Source organism: Lathamus discolor, chromosome 12 (assembly GCF_037157495.1).
Source record: "Lathamus discolor isolate bLatDis1 chromosome 12, bLatDis1.hap1, whole genome shotgun sequence".
In the NCBI taxonomy this organism is placed as follows: domain Eukaryota; kingdom Metazoa; phylum Chordata; class Aves; order Psittaciformes; family Psittacidae; genus Lathamus; species Lathamus discolor.
In genome coordinates this window covers 5,836,780-5,853,651 of record NC_088895.1, presented here as the reverse complement: position 1 = coordinate 5,853,651, position 16,872 = coordinate 5,836,780, and the positions used below count along the sequence as shown (strand labels likewise).

At 43.1% G+C, this 16,872-nt stretch overlaps 1 protein-coding gene and 1 long non-coding RNA gene across 3 annotated transcripts in view; both read right to left on the bottom strand.

The window, feature by feature from the left end:
• The window catches only part of LOC136021037 (uncharacterized), a 143,900-nt gene extending 135,816 nt beyond the window's left edge, over nucleotides 1-8,084 (bottom strand). Inside the window, exon 1 of the long non-coding RNA XR_010615648.1 lies at nucleotides 7,924-8,084. This is a non-coding gene — a long non-coding RNA (uncharacterized LOC136021037). The remainder of the gene's footprint in view (nucleotides 1-7,923) is intronic.
• A 2,669-nt stretch (nucleotides 8,085-10,753) lies between these two features.
• The window catches only part of PI4KA (phosphatidylinositol 4-kinase alpha), a 56,607-nt gene continuing 50,488 nt past the window's right edge, over nucleotides 10,754-16,872 (bottom strand). For both annotated transcript variants that reach the window (XM_065693112.1, XM_065693113.1), the window contains exons 51-55: nucleotides 16,456-16,576; nucleotides 15,650-15,809; nucleotides 14,259-14,348; nucleotides 13,308-13,391; nucleotides 10,754-11,452 (exon numbers count right to left, since the gene is read on the bottom strand). In XM_065693112.1, the coding sequence (XP_065549184.1) occupies nucleotides 11,401-11,452; nucleotides 13,308-13,391; nucleotides 14,259-14,348; nucleotides 15,650-15,809; nucleotides 16,456-16,576 (507 nt within the window). In that variant the 3' untranslated portion in view covers nucleotides 10,754-11,400. The remainder of the gene's footprint in view (nucleotides 11,453-13,307; nucleotides 13,392-14,258; nucleotides 14,349-15,649; nucleotides 15,810-16,455; nucleotides 16,577-16,872) is intronic.

The window sequence follows — 16,872 nt, the reverse complement described above, 5'->3', positions numbered from 1 at the left end:
CCTACATTAATTAAGCACTATGTATCAACACCCCCATGCACACACCTCACTTCTCCAACCCCCTCTCCCTGGTAAGAGTCTCAGGTGGGATTCACTCGCCTGCTTTTGCTGCTGCTTAATTCAGTCAGACTGTTAAATAATTCAGCAGGCACTCAGCCAACAAACAAACAGGCAGGCAGCACAAATGGCCAGACAGGGAGATGGAAGAATGAGAGACAGAAAGAAAAAACAAATGAGAGAATGACAGGCTTTGCTGGAGCTTCTTTTCTACAAGCAGGACTTCAAGCAAGAAGCTGTTCCTACTTCTTCATTCCCTGCAGTTACACTTACACCCTAAAGAAGGGAGGAGCCTACCCATCTGACACTACCATGAGCTACTGACAACCTACTGGTTGAGGCCCAACTGAATAGCCCCCCAGCCTTTCGCTTCACTTCTAGGGAAAGCTTCAGTGCCCTGCTTAAGCTCTTCTGCTTTGAAATCTCTCTGTGAGGGCACCATCAGCTTCTGAGCTAGAGCTGGACACGTGCAAGTCTGCATCACTGACTTAAGTGTGCTTAGGCCTCTCGTTTCCCAGCTGTAAAAGAGATGATGAAAATCCTTCCCAATCAAGGTCTCAGCAAGCCCAATAAACAGGCACAATGCTGAGAGTCTGACGGTTCTTCTGATGGAATGCCGAGCCTTGGCAGTTCAAGTCCTGGGATCACAGCAATTTCAACATGAGGCTCTTCGCATTGCCCCCTGTTACAGACAGACTCTGGCTGTTTTGCTGACCTTCCCAACACAATGCAGCCATCAAGTGACCCAGCTGAGAAAAGCTTCCCATTTTGGCAGTTTTGTACACAGCTCACACCATTTAGGTTATCTGCACAAGCAACCTGTGGGACTCTCACATCCATGTGGGAAGCTAACCTTGCAGAAGGTGCTTGGAGAGTGGATGCATTATGGTGTTAAGCAGCATCAGTGATATCCAGCTATCAAACATGTCACAAACTCCTGATTTTAGTTGGAGGACCCAGCACAAGGCCAAGATGTTACCCATTTTGCTATCTTGTGTGCAGATGTAGGAACTATCTATCAGGCACAGGCAGCAGAAAAGATGGAAGACACACTGATCCTCACAAGTGTCTCCAAACTACAATAGAAGCTGACTCTCCATCAGCTTCCTGGGTTGCTTCTCCATCACATCAACATGCAGAAAGTGAGCAGATAGCAAGCACTAACTTGCAGAATAGCAGTTCTCAGGCATGAGATTCCCTATCCCCAGCCAAATAGAAAGCTACAAGCATTATAGGAATCTGTATGGAAGAGGCTTGCTGCATCTCATCCTGTTAAACAGTCCCATTTGGCCTCACAGACATTCTACAGAATAGGACCTTTCCAGAAGGTGACGTTTCCAGGCCTATGAGTAAGTCAGTCACAGAACATATCAGAAATCTACATCTACAAGCATCTACTGGTGATGCTTCAGTAACACTGCTGTTTCCTACAAGGTGTAAAGGTTATTCCAGACTTGGACAATAACAACCTGATACAGACAACACATCCATACAACAATCAGCATTCTAAGCCATGAGTACCCATTTATTTTATTTCTATTACCTACCCCTATCTTTTGCTTCCCCTGATCTGGCCTGGTGTCAGTTTTACACATTTGTGGCAGAGAATGTTTGGCTGAACTATTACAGCATAAAAAAGGAAAGTTCACCTCACACTTCTCCTGCCCAGAGTCCTGCCCCTGTGACCAAGCAATGCCTGATCATGTGAAGGGTCCTAAGAATGAAATGTCTAAAATGTGAATAAAAATATTCAATCTCTCATTAAAATCAGCTACAGTGTTGCAGCCTTGCAGACCCTCAGGGTTTTCTGGAGAGCTACAGACTCAAATGCTGTAAGCCGGTAAATTAATTTAGAGGTTAATTAAATACAGGAACAGTGACAGTGCTATTCCATGACGGGCTGTGAACTGAGGGGGTTTTAAATTAATCCTTTAGAATTCTCTGACTCCTTCCGTTAATATAGAAATAGACATAATACCAGCAAGCACCAGAAATATAAACTCCAGCTTTACAAGAAAGGTGACTTCCACAGAAAACATACTCCAACCAGAGCTAAGCTTTGGGATCATTCAGGGAAAATACTCCACTAATGTGCCTACAAAACCAAACAGTAAACCAGAACATTTGTAGTGGGGTTTTCTGCGATGCTTAACCTTAAAATAATAATGAAGCTTTTCTGAATGTTACTTTGAACGAGTTTTCTACACACATGACAAATTAGCATAAGATAACCATATGAACACAGCTAGTTTGTTTTAGCTGGCCATCTGAGCAGTCTATGAAAATACACATGTATGAAGTTACCAACTCAGGAAATGCACCAGATATTTGCCAAAATAAAATCCAAATCTCCAAGTACTATTGGGAGTCAACAGTGTTACCAAAAAGACTTGTGTCAACCTGCTGGAATCCCTCTAGGCCATGACTAGCTTAGGAGGCAAGAAAAGCAGGCATTTGGGGGTAGCTTATACACAGTGTGCTCATTAGGTGAACGCCCTCACTCTGTGCTGACTCCTTGCTACAAGATATTCAGCCAGTTTGCATGTGAGGATTGTCATTGAGGCGGTAATGGAAAGACATGAATTTCAAAGGAAATGACAGAGCATGGTACAAATGTCTCTTAGATTATCAATTCCCTGAATCTGCCCTTGGAGCCAGATAATTACATGATAGCTGCCAAACATCGGGATGCAGAAATAACTCTTTGCAAGAGTAGGAAACATGCAGGTTGGTTTACTAACACGCTTCATGTGTACATCCTCTGAGTCTCATTGAAATGGATGAAAAAAGCGATGGAAAAGTAACTTCAGTAGGTGTACATACACAGTAATTACAGGATAATAAAGCTTTTTCAGGCTAGGGAATACCTAAGCCTTTCCTGTGACAAAATACAAAAAAGAGAAAGAAGCAGCAAACAGCCGCTGCTTGATGAACAGTTGTAGAGTTGTGCCTGCTAGACCCTGTGTAATTTAAGGAGCAGGAGCCCAGAGAGACAGTCCACGAGAAACACACACCTGCTGGTGAGTACCCAGTCAGTTGCTGAGAAAGCAAAGTGCTCCTCCAGACAAGGCTGCCCCTGTAGCAGCTGAGCCACCATTGCACTACGGTGTGGTAGCAGCCTGGCAAGGCATGCTCAATGACTCCCTGCCAAATGTTGAGTTACCTACCACCCCCAGTGACACAGGGTTAAAAGGGAAGCTGGGGTACCACTGACCAGGTTTAGATACTACTGCTTTCGGGTTTGTGCCTGGACCCACCTTGAGTGAGCAGTAAAGTCACACAAAACCTTCTTAGAGTAGTTCTTAGCAGGGATGTGCAAACCCCTTCTGGTTTTGGCTCAGGCAGGGTCATATTCCCTGAACTTCAGGCTGAGATTTGTTTCAAATACACACAGGCCCTGCAAGTGTAGCCACAGCCAAGTTCAGCCTGGTTGCAAGTCCAACGTTCAGATGGTTTCCACCCCAAACTGTAAATCCCACCCTGTCACCTGGAGCTGAGCCCATTCTGCTCAAACCTCAGCCTGCGTTTGGGGGAAACTTGACCCTGGTTCATTGAAAGGTTTGCAAACCCAGCCCGTGTTCTGGGTTTGTCACAAACCCTCCAGAACAGCCAAAATGCCCTTGGTTCATGTGGACCTTGTTGCCAGAGTCATGGTGTCATCTAGTGGTGACAGCTTGTATGGACAGAGACATAGCACTCATCTTCACTTCCCAGTCAGTGTAGTGCAATTTCAGGTCCAGTGAATACCTTTCTCCCAAAGTACATCAACTTTCTGAGAGGCAGAACAGGCTCACCATTTCAGGAAAGGCCATCTGCACCTCGAGAAAAGCTTATTGCAAAAGTTGCCTAATAAAGTGAAGGGCAAGCTTTGCTTTTCCTATCACTTCCACACAACTAGTAGATACAAAGTCCTGGGAAAAGAGAAAACCACAGTAACTTTGAGGGATAGGTATCAGCAGCAGGCTCAGTTGTAAATAAGTTTTAAATCTGAGAGTTATTCTCAGTATATAAGTTGCATCTGCTGAAATGTACTTTTACCTATACTGCTACAAATAATGCTAAAAACCCTAGTAACAGGAAGAAAAAGTTCTACAATTTCAATTTGTACTTTGTGAGCTCCCTTGCATAGACACACAAATGTGCTCAGTAATGAAAAAATGGCATCTGATTTTTGGATTCCCAATTTACATCCTATTGGGCTCATGCTCCCTAGCTGCTTTGATTAGAAAAAAGCAGCTCTCAGATTCAGAGCACATCTTTTGCACGAAATCAAGATCCTTACATCTCACTTCAAGCATTTCTAAAGGGATTTGGCCCACTATGTATCCCATGTGACAAGGCTACAGCAACACGAATTCCTGCTCCTTGGTGAAGCCAGGAACTGATGTACTCGCTCTTAAGTCTGCTCTGGTTTTAAGGAACCTTCAGTAAGATTTAAGCTTAGAAATTTTACCTTTCAGCTGAGACAAAGCAGAAACACAAACACGATTGGTTTTCCAGGCTCAGCTGATGGGTAGGAACTCGGTTACATCAACCCTGTTCCCATAGCCTCAGGCACTGCACTGAGTCACTCGTCCCACAAGCTGATAAAAGCTGTATCTCAAAGGAAAGAAAATTCTCTTCAAATTGGAAGAAGGATCACAGTGTCAGCAGAAAGGCAGGGGAAAAAAAAATAATTTCAGCACTGTCCTGGAAACCAGCTGGGCTTTCAGGTTCCTGAGGTCTTTCTGAGGTTTCATCAGGGATCCAGCTCAGGTATTTCTTTAGCAGGTTTGTCTTCTTACCTACAGCTTAATCCCTCCCTCTGATCTAGTCATCTTGTCTGCAAGCTAATGAGCTTGGAATTACTGTATGTTTGCGTGCCCCTCTGTTTAAGCTCTGATCTATGACAAAGCCACAGCTGCAGTTGGACTTGCTTGATTCTTTATTGTCTGGGGTTGCAGCCTAAAGACCAGGCCTGATGCTAAAAACATTGAAATTCAAATCCCAGTTTACACGTGGGGTAAGAAGGAAAAAGCACTTTTCAGAGCACAGGTTTCTGTTGGGAACCATCCCTAGACAACACTTTTTAAACATGATAACAGCACAGACCATGGTAGAGGATTCATGGCAGAGAATCCCAAATACCTCGTCCCATCTTTGTCACAGACAGCATACTTGACTATACTCAAAATGACCACAGGAATTATGAATAAGCTGCAGCAAAGTATTTTCTCTTCTTGGACCTGTTTTCTTCCCCCATCTTAACACGTGTTCTGCTAATTCCGTGAGGCTTCACAGTGCCATCTACACACTGTATCTACTGCAAAAGCAAAGCCCAAGGCAAATTGCTCAAAGGTAAGAGACTACTGTTATGTGGGAAGGTTTGTATTTTTTAGTAAGTACTCATGAACCTTAAAATAACAACTTACAGAGCCTGCATGTAGAGTACTTTTCACCCCAAAGCTGCTTTCCAAAAGCACACAACCATAGAAATGTAGCTGTCTCTAGAGCTGAATACAGCTGCTGTTCACCCAGCCCAGCACAATAATAACATGGAGAACTAATGCACTGTCCGCGACAAACACCTGTGTTTTTCTGGTAAATGCATTATGAATTTCTGCACACTTGCTATACCAAAGGAGACTCATATATTCAAAGGCTTCACCTGAGACAACAGTGCAGAGTCAGCAAAATGTATTTCCTTTATGTCCCTCAGAAGGTCAAAAACCTCCCCAGCAGAATATGCCAGAATACAAACTGCCAGGCTCTTAAGCAATTTCATATCTGATACTCAGGTACACGCTAGCTCTACCACTCAGTGGCTGCCGTGACAGATATGTCACAGCTAAAGGTCACGGCAAGGTTTTTCCCTGCCAGAGTTGCTGGCTTTACAGGAAAGGCACATTTGTTTCTCCCCGCGGCTCGAGCCGCGTGTCCCAGGCACCATGGCTTGTTTCGGAGTGCCCTCTGCCGCCCAGCCCACAAAGCTGGGAGGCTGCAGTTAATCAGGCCGAGAAAATTAGCGGGATCTCAGTTAAGCAGAGGCAGCAGACAGCACCATTCAGCCTCACACGCAGCACAGAGCTGAGACCTGAGCTCAGCATCTGACTCTAATTATCAGAGCTCTAGAGGCAACACGTTTGGAAAGCACTGCCACCTATCAAGGCTGCAAAGGCAATTAATTTTCAGGCCTGTTTTCTAGGGCAACTGTACCTCAGCTTACCTACCACACCTCACAAAGCTCCTGCCCAGTTGTTCTCATCTGGGATCCAGAACACAGTAAAGCAGAGTTTGTTTTGTGAGCTTGGCACTGCAAAGCTGAGACAACTTGCTTAAGAACAGACTAAGACACGTTCCTAGTTCTGTATCTGTCGCCAGCTAGCAGTTTTCAATTCCCAGAGGCATGTGTGGGGTGTCAGGGTATGTAACATAGTCTTCGTGTGGGACTTACATCCACACTCCCAATTCCCTTCTTCTGGCTGCCACGTGCCCCGTGGGAAGAAATACCTGAATGCAGTAAAGTAGGTAACTTCAGGTTCCCTTCAGTGAACTGCTAGTATTGTCTGCCTATGTGATTATCTGTCACTGTGTCATCCTCCCTGTTCTGCTCTCCCCAGGCAGGCAGCAGAGCCACGCACAGCATTCCTAAACCTGAACACAAGCATGTGTGCAGTTTCTTGCTGCTACAGTAAGCAGTGAGGCTCTAACTATGCCATGCTGACCCTGGAGAGGGACATATTAAGAGTAATAAAACTCAAAGCAACACTACCACTGCCATTAGGCAACTGATACCGTACCAGAAATAAACACAAAGGCATTGCCTAGAACTGCAAAGCTTTAGTAACAGGGCTGCTGCAGTTGCAATGGCCCATCAGAAGAACAGTTGTATTGGGGAGGTTGTGCTATTTAATAAACCAGCTGATGGCAGGACTGCAAGTTATCATAGCACATCTGCTTTTGCCAGTGAAGCAGCCTGTCTAGTAAGTACTGAGACACGTGTTGCCCAGCAGATTCTAGTCCTTCCTACATCGGACAAGCAAAAATGCCATGATGTCTCAACACCAAGCAGCACAGGTGCAGTACTTTTCATGAAGTCAAACAATTATTAATCATGTTCTTAAGCTGTACCTATGTTCAGGACAAATTCCTTTTACTGCTCTTTTTCTTACAGTGTTCGCTGTGGAAGCAAAGGGAAAGGATGGACATACCTATATTGAAAAAAAAAAAGTCTAATCTAAACTGTTCTCTTGGCTACAATCCCTTTTGCCCTCTCCAGCATTTTCGAAAGAGGGCTCTAGCTACTCTTCCCATGTTTGCTCAGCTCAATGGCTTCTTTACCAAATTCCCACTCCCTGTTGGTACCAACCCTGATGCTATGCAGCATGTGCTGGATGTCTGCAGGGGGTACCAGGACCCCTTGTACCAGCCAGAACATCACACAGGCACATTGTGCTAATGGAGGTGGATTGCTGCACTTCAGTCTTCAACACACATAATGAGATTAGCATTTGAATAGTGCTGATCAAGTTACCAGTAGCACTGAACCCTGGGTCCATCAGATGCAAATGAATCACTATAAATTTTGCTCCTTTCTTAAGGGCTCTTTATATGCATGGCCAACACAGCAAGAACCACAGTGGGCATAGCCAGGAAAGTCTGTCTCTCACCATGACCTGGAATTTCTGAGACTGAAGAAACCATAGGAGCATCTTTTATAAAAAGAATTTTATCTAAGAAAGAGCATTCCCCCCTCCCCTCCTTCTTTTGATGCCTCTTTTCTCCCAGGGCTGTGGAGGCATCAGGACATATTCCAGCACAAGGTTCAGGAACGAAAACCTTCAAAATACCTTCATGGAGGTCTTAATTCTCTATGTTATTAATTACCTGAGCAATTTCTGAAAGTTCTGTCAGCCTCCTGGCATAAAGGACATATCCTTCCCTGATGGGAGGATGAAGGTGAAGTAAGTCTATGCAGTCTCCAACTGCATTGATTCAATCCCTCTGAAGTGGCTGCAGTATTCTGGAGTGTCTTAGTATTCTTGCCTCCTCAGTATCTCTGGAAGAAACTACAGAACAGATCCCATTTAGGATGAATCATCTTTAGGATGCCTTGCATGATTAAATGCAAACTGCCTAATCGTCTCTGTATCTCAACAGATGCTCAAGCATAGGGAAGTTTTCTCCCACCTCTGTGCTGTGGGCAGGAAGCCTGAGAGGAGGGGAAGCAGGCATATCAACCTGTGAAAACGAAATCTGCAGATTGCAGCAGGTGAGCTTTGGCACACACCATCACCAGAAACCACAATGAGAAAAGAAGTCACAAGAGCTTGTCATTCCTACTAACATGGAGTTTTAACACGTTCACGACATTTCTACAAGCTTTACAGAAGAAGAAATTATACAATTGAGATACATCAAATACAATGATCTGATAGTTTTTTAAGAAGATACTGCAAATGACCTTGTTCTTGTGGTATCTCCAATTGATGTCTACATGCAACTGGCTCCAGCTGCTTTCATTTCTCTGAACAAACTTAACAGAAGATAATAAGACCATGTCAGCTCTCTAGCCAGCCTAACTCAAGTACAGAAAATAAGCAAGCACTGTGAAGAATACTCAAACTCATTCACTTCTCAGTACCAAACTCTGACTTTAATTGCAGTCTAGCAGGTTCTATGCATCTTATGTTAGAACACACAACTGCTATGTGGGTTGAGATTTGCAACTGGGAGTGACCTGAAGTCCAGCATTAGCAGAGCTGTTTATTATTCCTAATACAATTATTTGCCAGCTCACAGTCACTTCTAATCTCAGATATTTCTAACAATACTACTACAGGCATTTATTGAGAAGTTTACATCTAATCATGTTCATTTATCCCATACCCATTCAGAAGAACAGCCTCTGATGCCATCTCCATTTATGCTAGCTCTTAATTGATCTTCTCATCATAATGCTGCTTGAGACACTCATCTGGGCTTTCATTTTACACAGTACATTTATTTTGAGATGCAGAAAAGGAAAATACATACACACAAGCATTAACTTGAATTAGCAAAACATTAGAACTCCTCACCACCTCCCAAGAGAAAAGAAGAAAACTTCTCATCACTCCACCTGCTCCCTGTTACTGGAAAGGCGTGAGGAAGCACAGCACATTTGTAGTGTCAATCAGCTCCTTTTCCAACAGATCCCAAATAGGTACAACTAACTGCAGGCAGAGAGTACAAAACTTACTCCATGCCTCAGCTGCTTGTCTAATACAGCTGAACTAAATCAATAATTAAAGCAGTCCTTGCACACAACTTGTCCCCGGTGAACCTCCAATCGTTTTAGAAAGCCAGCAGCACCTCCTCACTTTGCTAACAAAGATAAGGGCTCAGAGCCCACCTTGCTGTGAGCCACCCACCGCACAGGCAACAGACAGCTGCACAAGGCCCACTTTAACACCTACTGCAGAAGCCCGAGCCATTTAACTCAACAGGCTGACTGCAGCGCTTCCGTACTGAGAAAGGGCCAGGCCTTCACCACACACAAAGACCCACCTCGCAGGCAGAGGCAAAGTGTGCTGCCTTCACAGCCCCTCTCCTCCTCGCAGAGCTGTGAGCGCAGCAGCACATCGCCCTCACACTGCCTTTGATGCCTTCTCCAGAAGGGACCCCTTCAGATGGCCTGGCTTTGGGCTGGCTGCCCTCTAAGCAGCCTCGGCTGCCCTGAGCCAAGGGGACATGCTGCGAGTTCCCTCATTACAGCAGAAACTCCCCCTGATTTAGGTGTTGGCTTACAGATACTCAAACAGACTACCGAGAGGAAGATGTGGGTGCAGCCTCATCGACCCTGCACAGCAGGTGCCCACTCATGCCCTCGCCCTGTTCCCTGCAAGGGTCAGCCTGCTACCACAGCCCCGCTCCCGGGTAACCCCAGGGCCCTTCCCCTCAGGGCCACGGCGGCCTGCCGCAGGAGGGTGCCCTCGTGTGGAGGACAACAACCCCCTCCTCACAACCCTCCCCATCCCCTCGGGGCTGAACCCACCTCACGGCTGCAGGGGCCCGCCCCGGGGCCGGGTCTCCCTCCCGACGCTTCGACCCCTCAGGGCTGGGCTCGCCTCAGCTGCAGGCTGCCCCTCAGCGCTGAGCCCGCCCAGGCCGCGCGCCCGCCTCGGTTCAGCGCCCCCTGCAGGCGGGGCGCTCAGGGGCTGGATACGGAGGGAAGATGTCCCCTACAGCTGAGGGTGCCTGCGGTTCCGAGGGCTCCTCAGTATGGAATCTCGCACAAAACAGTTATGTCATGGATGAAAAACGCCCTTTAGGATGGACAGGAATGGTAGACAGGATTGCAGCCTGCCAATAGCTAAAGGGGGTCTATAAGAAAGGTGAAGAGAGGCTTGTTACAAGTGTAATGATAGGACAAGGGGAATAGCTTTAAGCTAGAAAGGGTAGATTTAGGGAGTAATTTCTTTCTAATATTTAATCCATGAGGGTGCCGAGGCGCTGGCACAGGGTGCCCAGAGAAGCTGTGGCTGCCCCATCCCTGGCAGTGCTCAAGGCCAGGTTGGATGCAACCTTCCAACCCAAACCAGTCTGTAAGAAGCAGCTGAAGAAGAATCCCCATTTCTCTGTTAGGAAGAAAGGTCACCATATAACGACCAGTACACAACCGTGCAGGATGATGTAAGCTAAAACTCAGTGCATGGCAAAGGATGTGCAACAGACACAAAGTCTAAAGGCCTTTTATTACATTTGATAGATTAAATATATCTTCAGTAGAGTCTCTTTTTTTTAAAACACACAAAAGGAAAAAATACATTCTTCATGTACATATGAAATACTGACCACGTAGCAGGGACCATGTACAGTGCAAAGTATGAACACAGCTACACAGCTATCACCACTTGGATGATTATCGGGCTTTTCTACAGTAAAATTAGGAAAATTTAACATTTCTGCTTCCAAAGAGAAATCCATACCCTTCCCATCCATGGCATTTTGTGGGATTGTGCAGGAAAGGGTATTTTTCACTATTTAAAGGTATTATAAAATCCTCGCATTGCATGAAAACTTATCGGCCTCCACAAGCTTTACCTCTTTCACACATTCATTATCGTAGTACAAGTTTTACCGTGATTGCAGCCCAACTCCCAAACCCCAAGGAAAACCAGAAATATATAGAACCTGGTAAAGAGAAAGGAATGAACCAGAGTGATTGTTGCAATGTCCAGGAAACATGTACCCACTTGTACACACACATACACGACAGATGGAAGATAGCGAAGTGTGACTGAGCATCTCCTATTTATTACAGGTTTGGAGTGAGGGCACAGGGTTGCACGTTTCAGTTCGGCAGTGAAGCTCTAGTGTCTCTCAGTACGGGATGTCGTTCTGGTAGTACTGGATCATGTCATACGTCCTGCTCCTAGAGGGGAAAAGCAAAGCCAGAGGTAAGTGAAAGCTTAGAAAAACGCTGCACCCATTGTCACAGAAACAAACATCAAAATCCCACAGAAACAAAGCATGGGTGAAGGAAATTAGCTGCTAATCAAAACTAGCCCTCTGTGCTTTGAAGGCATTGTGAAGGCCCAGTTACTATTATGAACAGCACAAAACATCCTGCTCTAGTTTAAACTAGGTAAAAAAAGTATTCTCTGTGTGGCAACAGCAGCTTGTATCCTGTGTTTGGATAAGCCAGAGGCACCTCACATTGCATTGGTGGTTTGTTTTAGCAGAAGAAATGCATATTAAATGAAGCAAGATCATCAGGGCTGCATGGAGACAGGATTATGTGGAAATAAAAGGAATCTTAATTAAGGGGAATGCCAATAATGAAAAGTGCAGGGGAAATAACAGCATTAATAGCAGCATCTCTGATGAGTGACTGAACAAACAAATCTAAGCCTTGTTACAGATAACTCAATTATCCATGGGAAGAGCTTATTCAGGTCACAATAACCATGCTACAGGTAGAGAAGCTCCAGCTTATCAGAACTAAGGTGGCTCTGGGCATTCACACTGCCCTGTGCTGCCTTTGTAACCTCTAATATTGATCTAAGATTCTGAGCAGATGCACCAGCAGGCACTAGAAAATCCAGTTCAGTTCTATAGCAGGACTGTATCTCAGGACTTGAGCCTTTCTGGTCTCAAGCTGACTCAAATGGAACTAGATAAAAAGTTTGTATCAGACTCTTCAATATATCCCACAAAGTCTGTATTATCTGGGATAATAATAATAAAACATGCACTCAACATATTTAAGTTTTAAATTTATTGTATTTAAAGTATTAAATGTAATAAAATTACATTTTACATGTAATTTCCTTTGAAAAGCTTTGCACAAGATACCAAACTATTTGTTTACTTAAAGGGAAAAAACCCTACAGTTGATCGGCTAGCTGGTGATTAAGTTGGTTTTTAAACTGCTAAACACCTGATAGTATACTTAGTAGTAGATGACAAATAAACATGGACAGCTACAAAGACATTCAGAACCCACACTGCCAGTGTTCCCTACCTGAGGTATTTTCCCTAGCCAATATTACGTAAGTAACATATCGTCTACAAAATGTTTAATATGTTAATGTAGTATCAAGTCATGAAGAAAAAAATAGTAGAAAGATTGGAACTCATTTCTAGAGAAGAGTTTTGCACAGAATAACAGCTCAGAATTTCAGGAGGATGTTCAGGCAACTTAATGCCTACAAGCAATGTTGAGAAAGATCTTGGAAAGTCACTGTGGTTTTGTTTCAGCTTCATTCTTACTCAAACCAAGAGACCATGTTTTTTAAGAAACCTTCTCTTTACAAAATAAAAAGGAACAAGCTTTGGGATCAAACTCTATTAATCTGGACCAGAAAACATGCTACTCCTGTTGCCATTCAATACTATTCTTTACTATTTATCCCTTTATTCATAGAGGTGACCCTACTCTATATAAAAGGAGGTATCACAACTAGACATCTAACCTAACAGTACAGTTGGCCATAGGAACCAACATGCTTAACTTTGGGTCCAGAGAGTCACCCTGACAGAAAATCTTACATTCTGTAGACTAGCCAGCCTTGCTATTTGATCTGCCTGGGCTTAATCCTTCCTCACCAGTGTAAAACAGAGGAGATGAACCATGTTCAGCAGCAAAGCTGCTATCCTGCATAATCGAAATACTGACAACTCAAAAATGTTTGGTATCTGACTGATAAAACTCTACTTATTAGCTCTGCTCAAAGCTTGATGACCTTCCTTTAGCCATAGGGAGAATACATGCACAGATGCCAAACCTGTTGCTGAGGAAACAGTTCTGGATGATCTTGATGATGAAGGTTGCAGCCTCCCGTTCAGTCATGTTGGGGCTGAACCTATGTCTGTATGCAGAAAACCACAAAAAGCAAGAGTAAAAATTAGTGAGGTTTCCTTTGAGCGTGATACAAATCCGTTTTTGCACATGCTCAGCCAGGAGTTGATTTCACTTGCTGCAAGTACCTACTTTCTTGTGAGAGTACCTTGCTCAAATTACATAATGTTTTAATAAGCACTTGCTGCCTTTAGTCTTAGAGTGGAGACAGAGGCTGTGATCATCACTCTAGTGGTAACTCCAGGAACAGCAGATCCCTCTTTCTAAGCAGCCGCTGGTTTTACATCTTTGCAACTAATAGTGTCCTCCAGCTCCTGCTCATCATACTTTATAAATCTGCACTTATCTTTAGGAAGCTGTAGAAAGTTACATACAGGAAATACTCAACTAATTCTGCTCAGTCTGGAGCTAATCCTGGAGGCATAAGCCTGAATGGTTTAAAGTGTCACATTAGAATTTGTCTAAGTTGTTGGATGTGACAACATATTTCCATTCATTACTGCATTATCTGTAGAACAAATTTTAAGATGCTGTTCTTCAGAGTCCAGCACCATTTCAGAGGACATCAGACTCTGCAACACATTACCTGTCAATTAAAGCAGATCTTTCCTTTACGGTCTTTATTTTGCTAGCCCTACAGACTTAAAGATAAACACGTACTTGGACAGTAAATGAACAGCTTGAACTTAATTCTACAAAAAAGGCCTCTGGAATTCCTACTGAGATATTCCATAATCAAAAGTTAAACATCTTTTACAACATTAAGACATTTGAGATTTGAGTAGCACGACACCTATACTCACTGCACAAGTTGTGGCAGTATACATTCTGTGAAGAACATATGACTATTTTCCAGTTCATACATATGCTGACTTACTTCAACAGCTTGATTGTCTGCCCCCGAAAACAGGGCAGCCCTGTATCCAACATCAAGGTAACCAGTGAGACAACAGCATCCATGTAAGGCCTAGAGAAAAAGAGGACAAAAAGGCTGCAGCACTCAAACTCCTGCAGTTTTAGTAGGTAAAGCAGGCAAGCTGAGGGGTTCAACGAGCTGGATCACACCTTTTTCGGTAATTAAATCAACACATACAATCCTCTTTTATTTGCTGGTAGAGTTATACCACTGCTTGTAATGTGCCAGTTTAATTAAATTTCCCTCCCTAATGTTGGACTACCAGATACTCAGAATGCTGCAAGATAAACAGTCTCAAGGAGGATTACACAATACAGTGCTTGGTTAAACAACATTTCCTCAGCATCAGACAGGTGAATCAGTGCATCAAAACAGTACAAAAGGCTGAAACCAGCAATACCACAGTAACAGCTTATCTTGTAATTCCTAATTACTCTATGTAATTCTTTGCTACATCAGCCCAGCTTCCCTTCTCCTTCCTCTCCTCTCACTCAGAACACTTACTACCTACCAAGCTATTACTCTGCTACTTGGATGACTTTTATTTTTTCAATACAAAACTTTCTCCGGATTGCTCCCCCTCAAGGAACCAAACTGATCTTGACTTCAAGACAGCCCCTTCTGGGGCTACTAGCTGAAGAAACTTTGATTCTGTAAGATAACATCAATAATACTTTATAGTTGTGATAGAATGAGCTTTTATCCAGACTCTTGTACTCTCCTCCTCCCACCCACGTACAACATCCTCTTCATATAGATTTATTAGTGCTCCTGCATATTAAAGCAAACCTTGTTGGCTTGGTAGAGAGCAAGGTAAAGCTGCAAATCTTTACTGCGAGTGGCTGGCAATCACAGCTGAAGAGTGACGCTACCAAAACCCCCGCATATTTTACAACAGTCGATTGTAGCACTTTTTCACACCTCCTGCATAATTAACTCTAGCTGAAATGGTGATAAATGTGATTGTCCTATTTGGGAAAACAAGAAAGATCTTCATTCTCCTGTAGTTTCTTATTGCAAAGTTTTAACAGCATACTAAATGATGTACGGAAATGCGTGTAATATCACATTTATACATTGAATAGAATGTATGCAATTTTTAAATATAACACAAGAACAGATGTCCTGGTTTCAGCCGGAATAGTTATTTTTCTTCTTAACAACATGAAAAACCCCACAAATTTAGGCTGTAAAATTGCAGGATTATTAAGTTGTTTCAAAGTTTGCAAGATGTACCAGGACAGCTTGACAGGCTCAGACCCCCTACACGCCAATGTGTATTATTATTTATATTCTCATCTGGTTTTAGACATGGAAGAATTTCCACTTTTGAGAAGTTAAGAACACCTTACCTGACTGCCAGGTAGCCTCTGACACACATCTCCATAAACCATTTGAATGGAGTTGCCTCCATTTTTCCTCCCATTATCATCACCATCTCATCAGTCAGCTTAATATCAGGCTCCCAGCCCAGATTTCCACCAGGTGAGCTTTCAAACATGAATCCAAAATCTGCGCACAAAAGATAATCTGCCTTATAAACTCTGTTGATTAGTTATCCACTGTCAAAGCCGACAGAAGAAAGGAGATGTGGATTTCACATATTAATATCTACTTCTTTCTACCAACATTTCAGCTCCAACTAGAACTGTGGTGAAGTGTAAAAACACCAACAAAAGAAACATCACCATAACATCAGACTAGACACAAGAATGACATCAAATAAACTCCCTGCTGAAACATCTGTGCAGTTCCAGAAAATCAAAGCTAAAGCAGAGGTTACAGCCTCACATCATTACATAAATGTACTTGCCAAATTTAATTCATACTCATACAGTGATGAAAGGAACCCAAAGATACATTTATGTATCTTTACATACATATACATACATATGCATGCATAAGAACATATACGTGGACAATCCATACATATGCGTGTATATACTTTTCTGAAGCTGGTAAAACTTTGCAAAGCTATATTTAGACAGAAGAAGCCAACACAAATATACAGACAATACTGAACAGGCATGAAAAAAAACCCATGTATATCTATAACCCCTGAAATCAGAATATAGATTGGGAAGGGAAATGACTTATTGTCTTCTCTGAGCAATACTTCACATGCAACTACTGAAATCTGAATGTGGGCATCACTGACCAATATGAATGATGTGTCCCTTTTTGTCTAGCATGATGTTGCCATTATGCCTGTCTTTAATCTGGAGCAGAAACAGGAGAAGACTGTATGCAGCCATACTGCGGATGAAATTATAACGAGCCTATGCAAACAAGAAGATAAAGCAAAATCAGAAGAACACAGAGAATTTAATAAGTCTCATCCCAGCAGCAGATACAGCTGAACAATGTTTTTTTTTCATTCATAATTAGTTTGAAGCAATGTTCAATGATAATCTTCATACATCTACAGCTGTAATAATTTCTTTAGCTTACTCGCTCATAGCTAAAAATGGATTATCAGCATCAGAAAACAAATACAGCATCATGATAGCTGTTATCCAATTATTTGTCATTATTTCTTATAGCTAGAATGCTTCTCAGTTGAGATTTTGCTGTT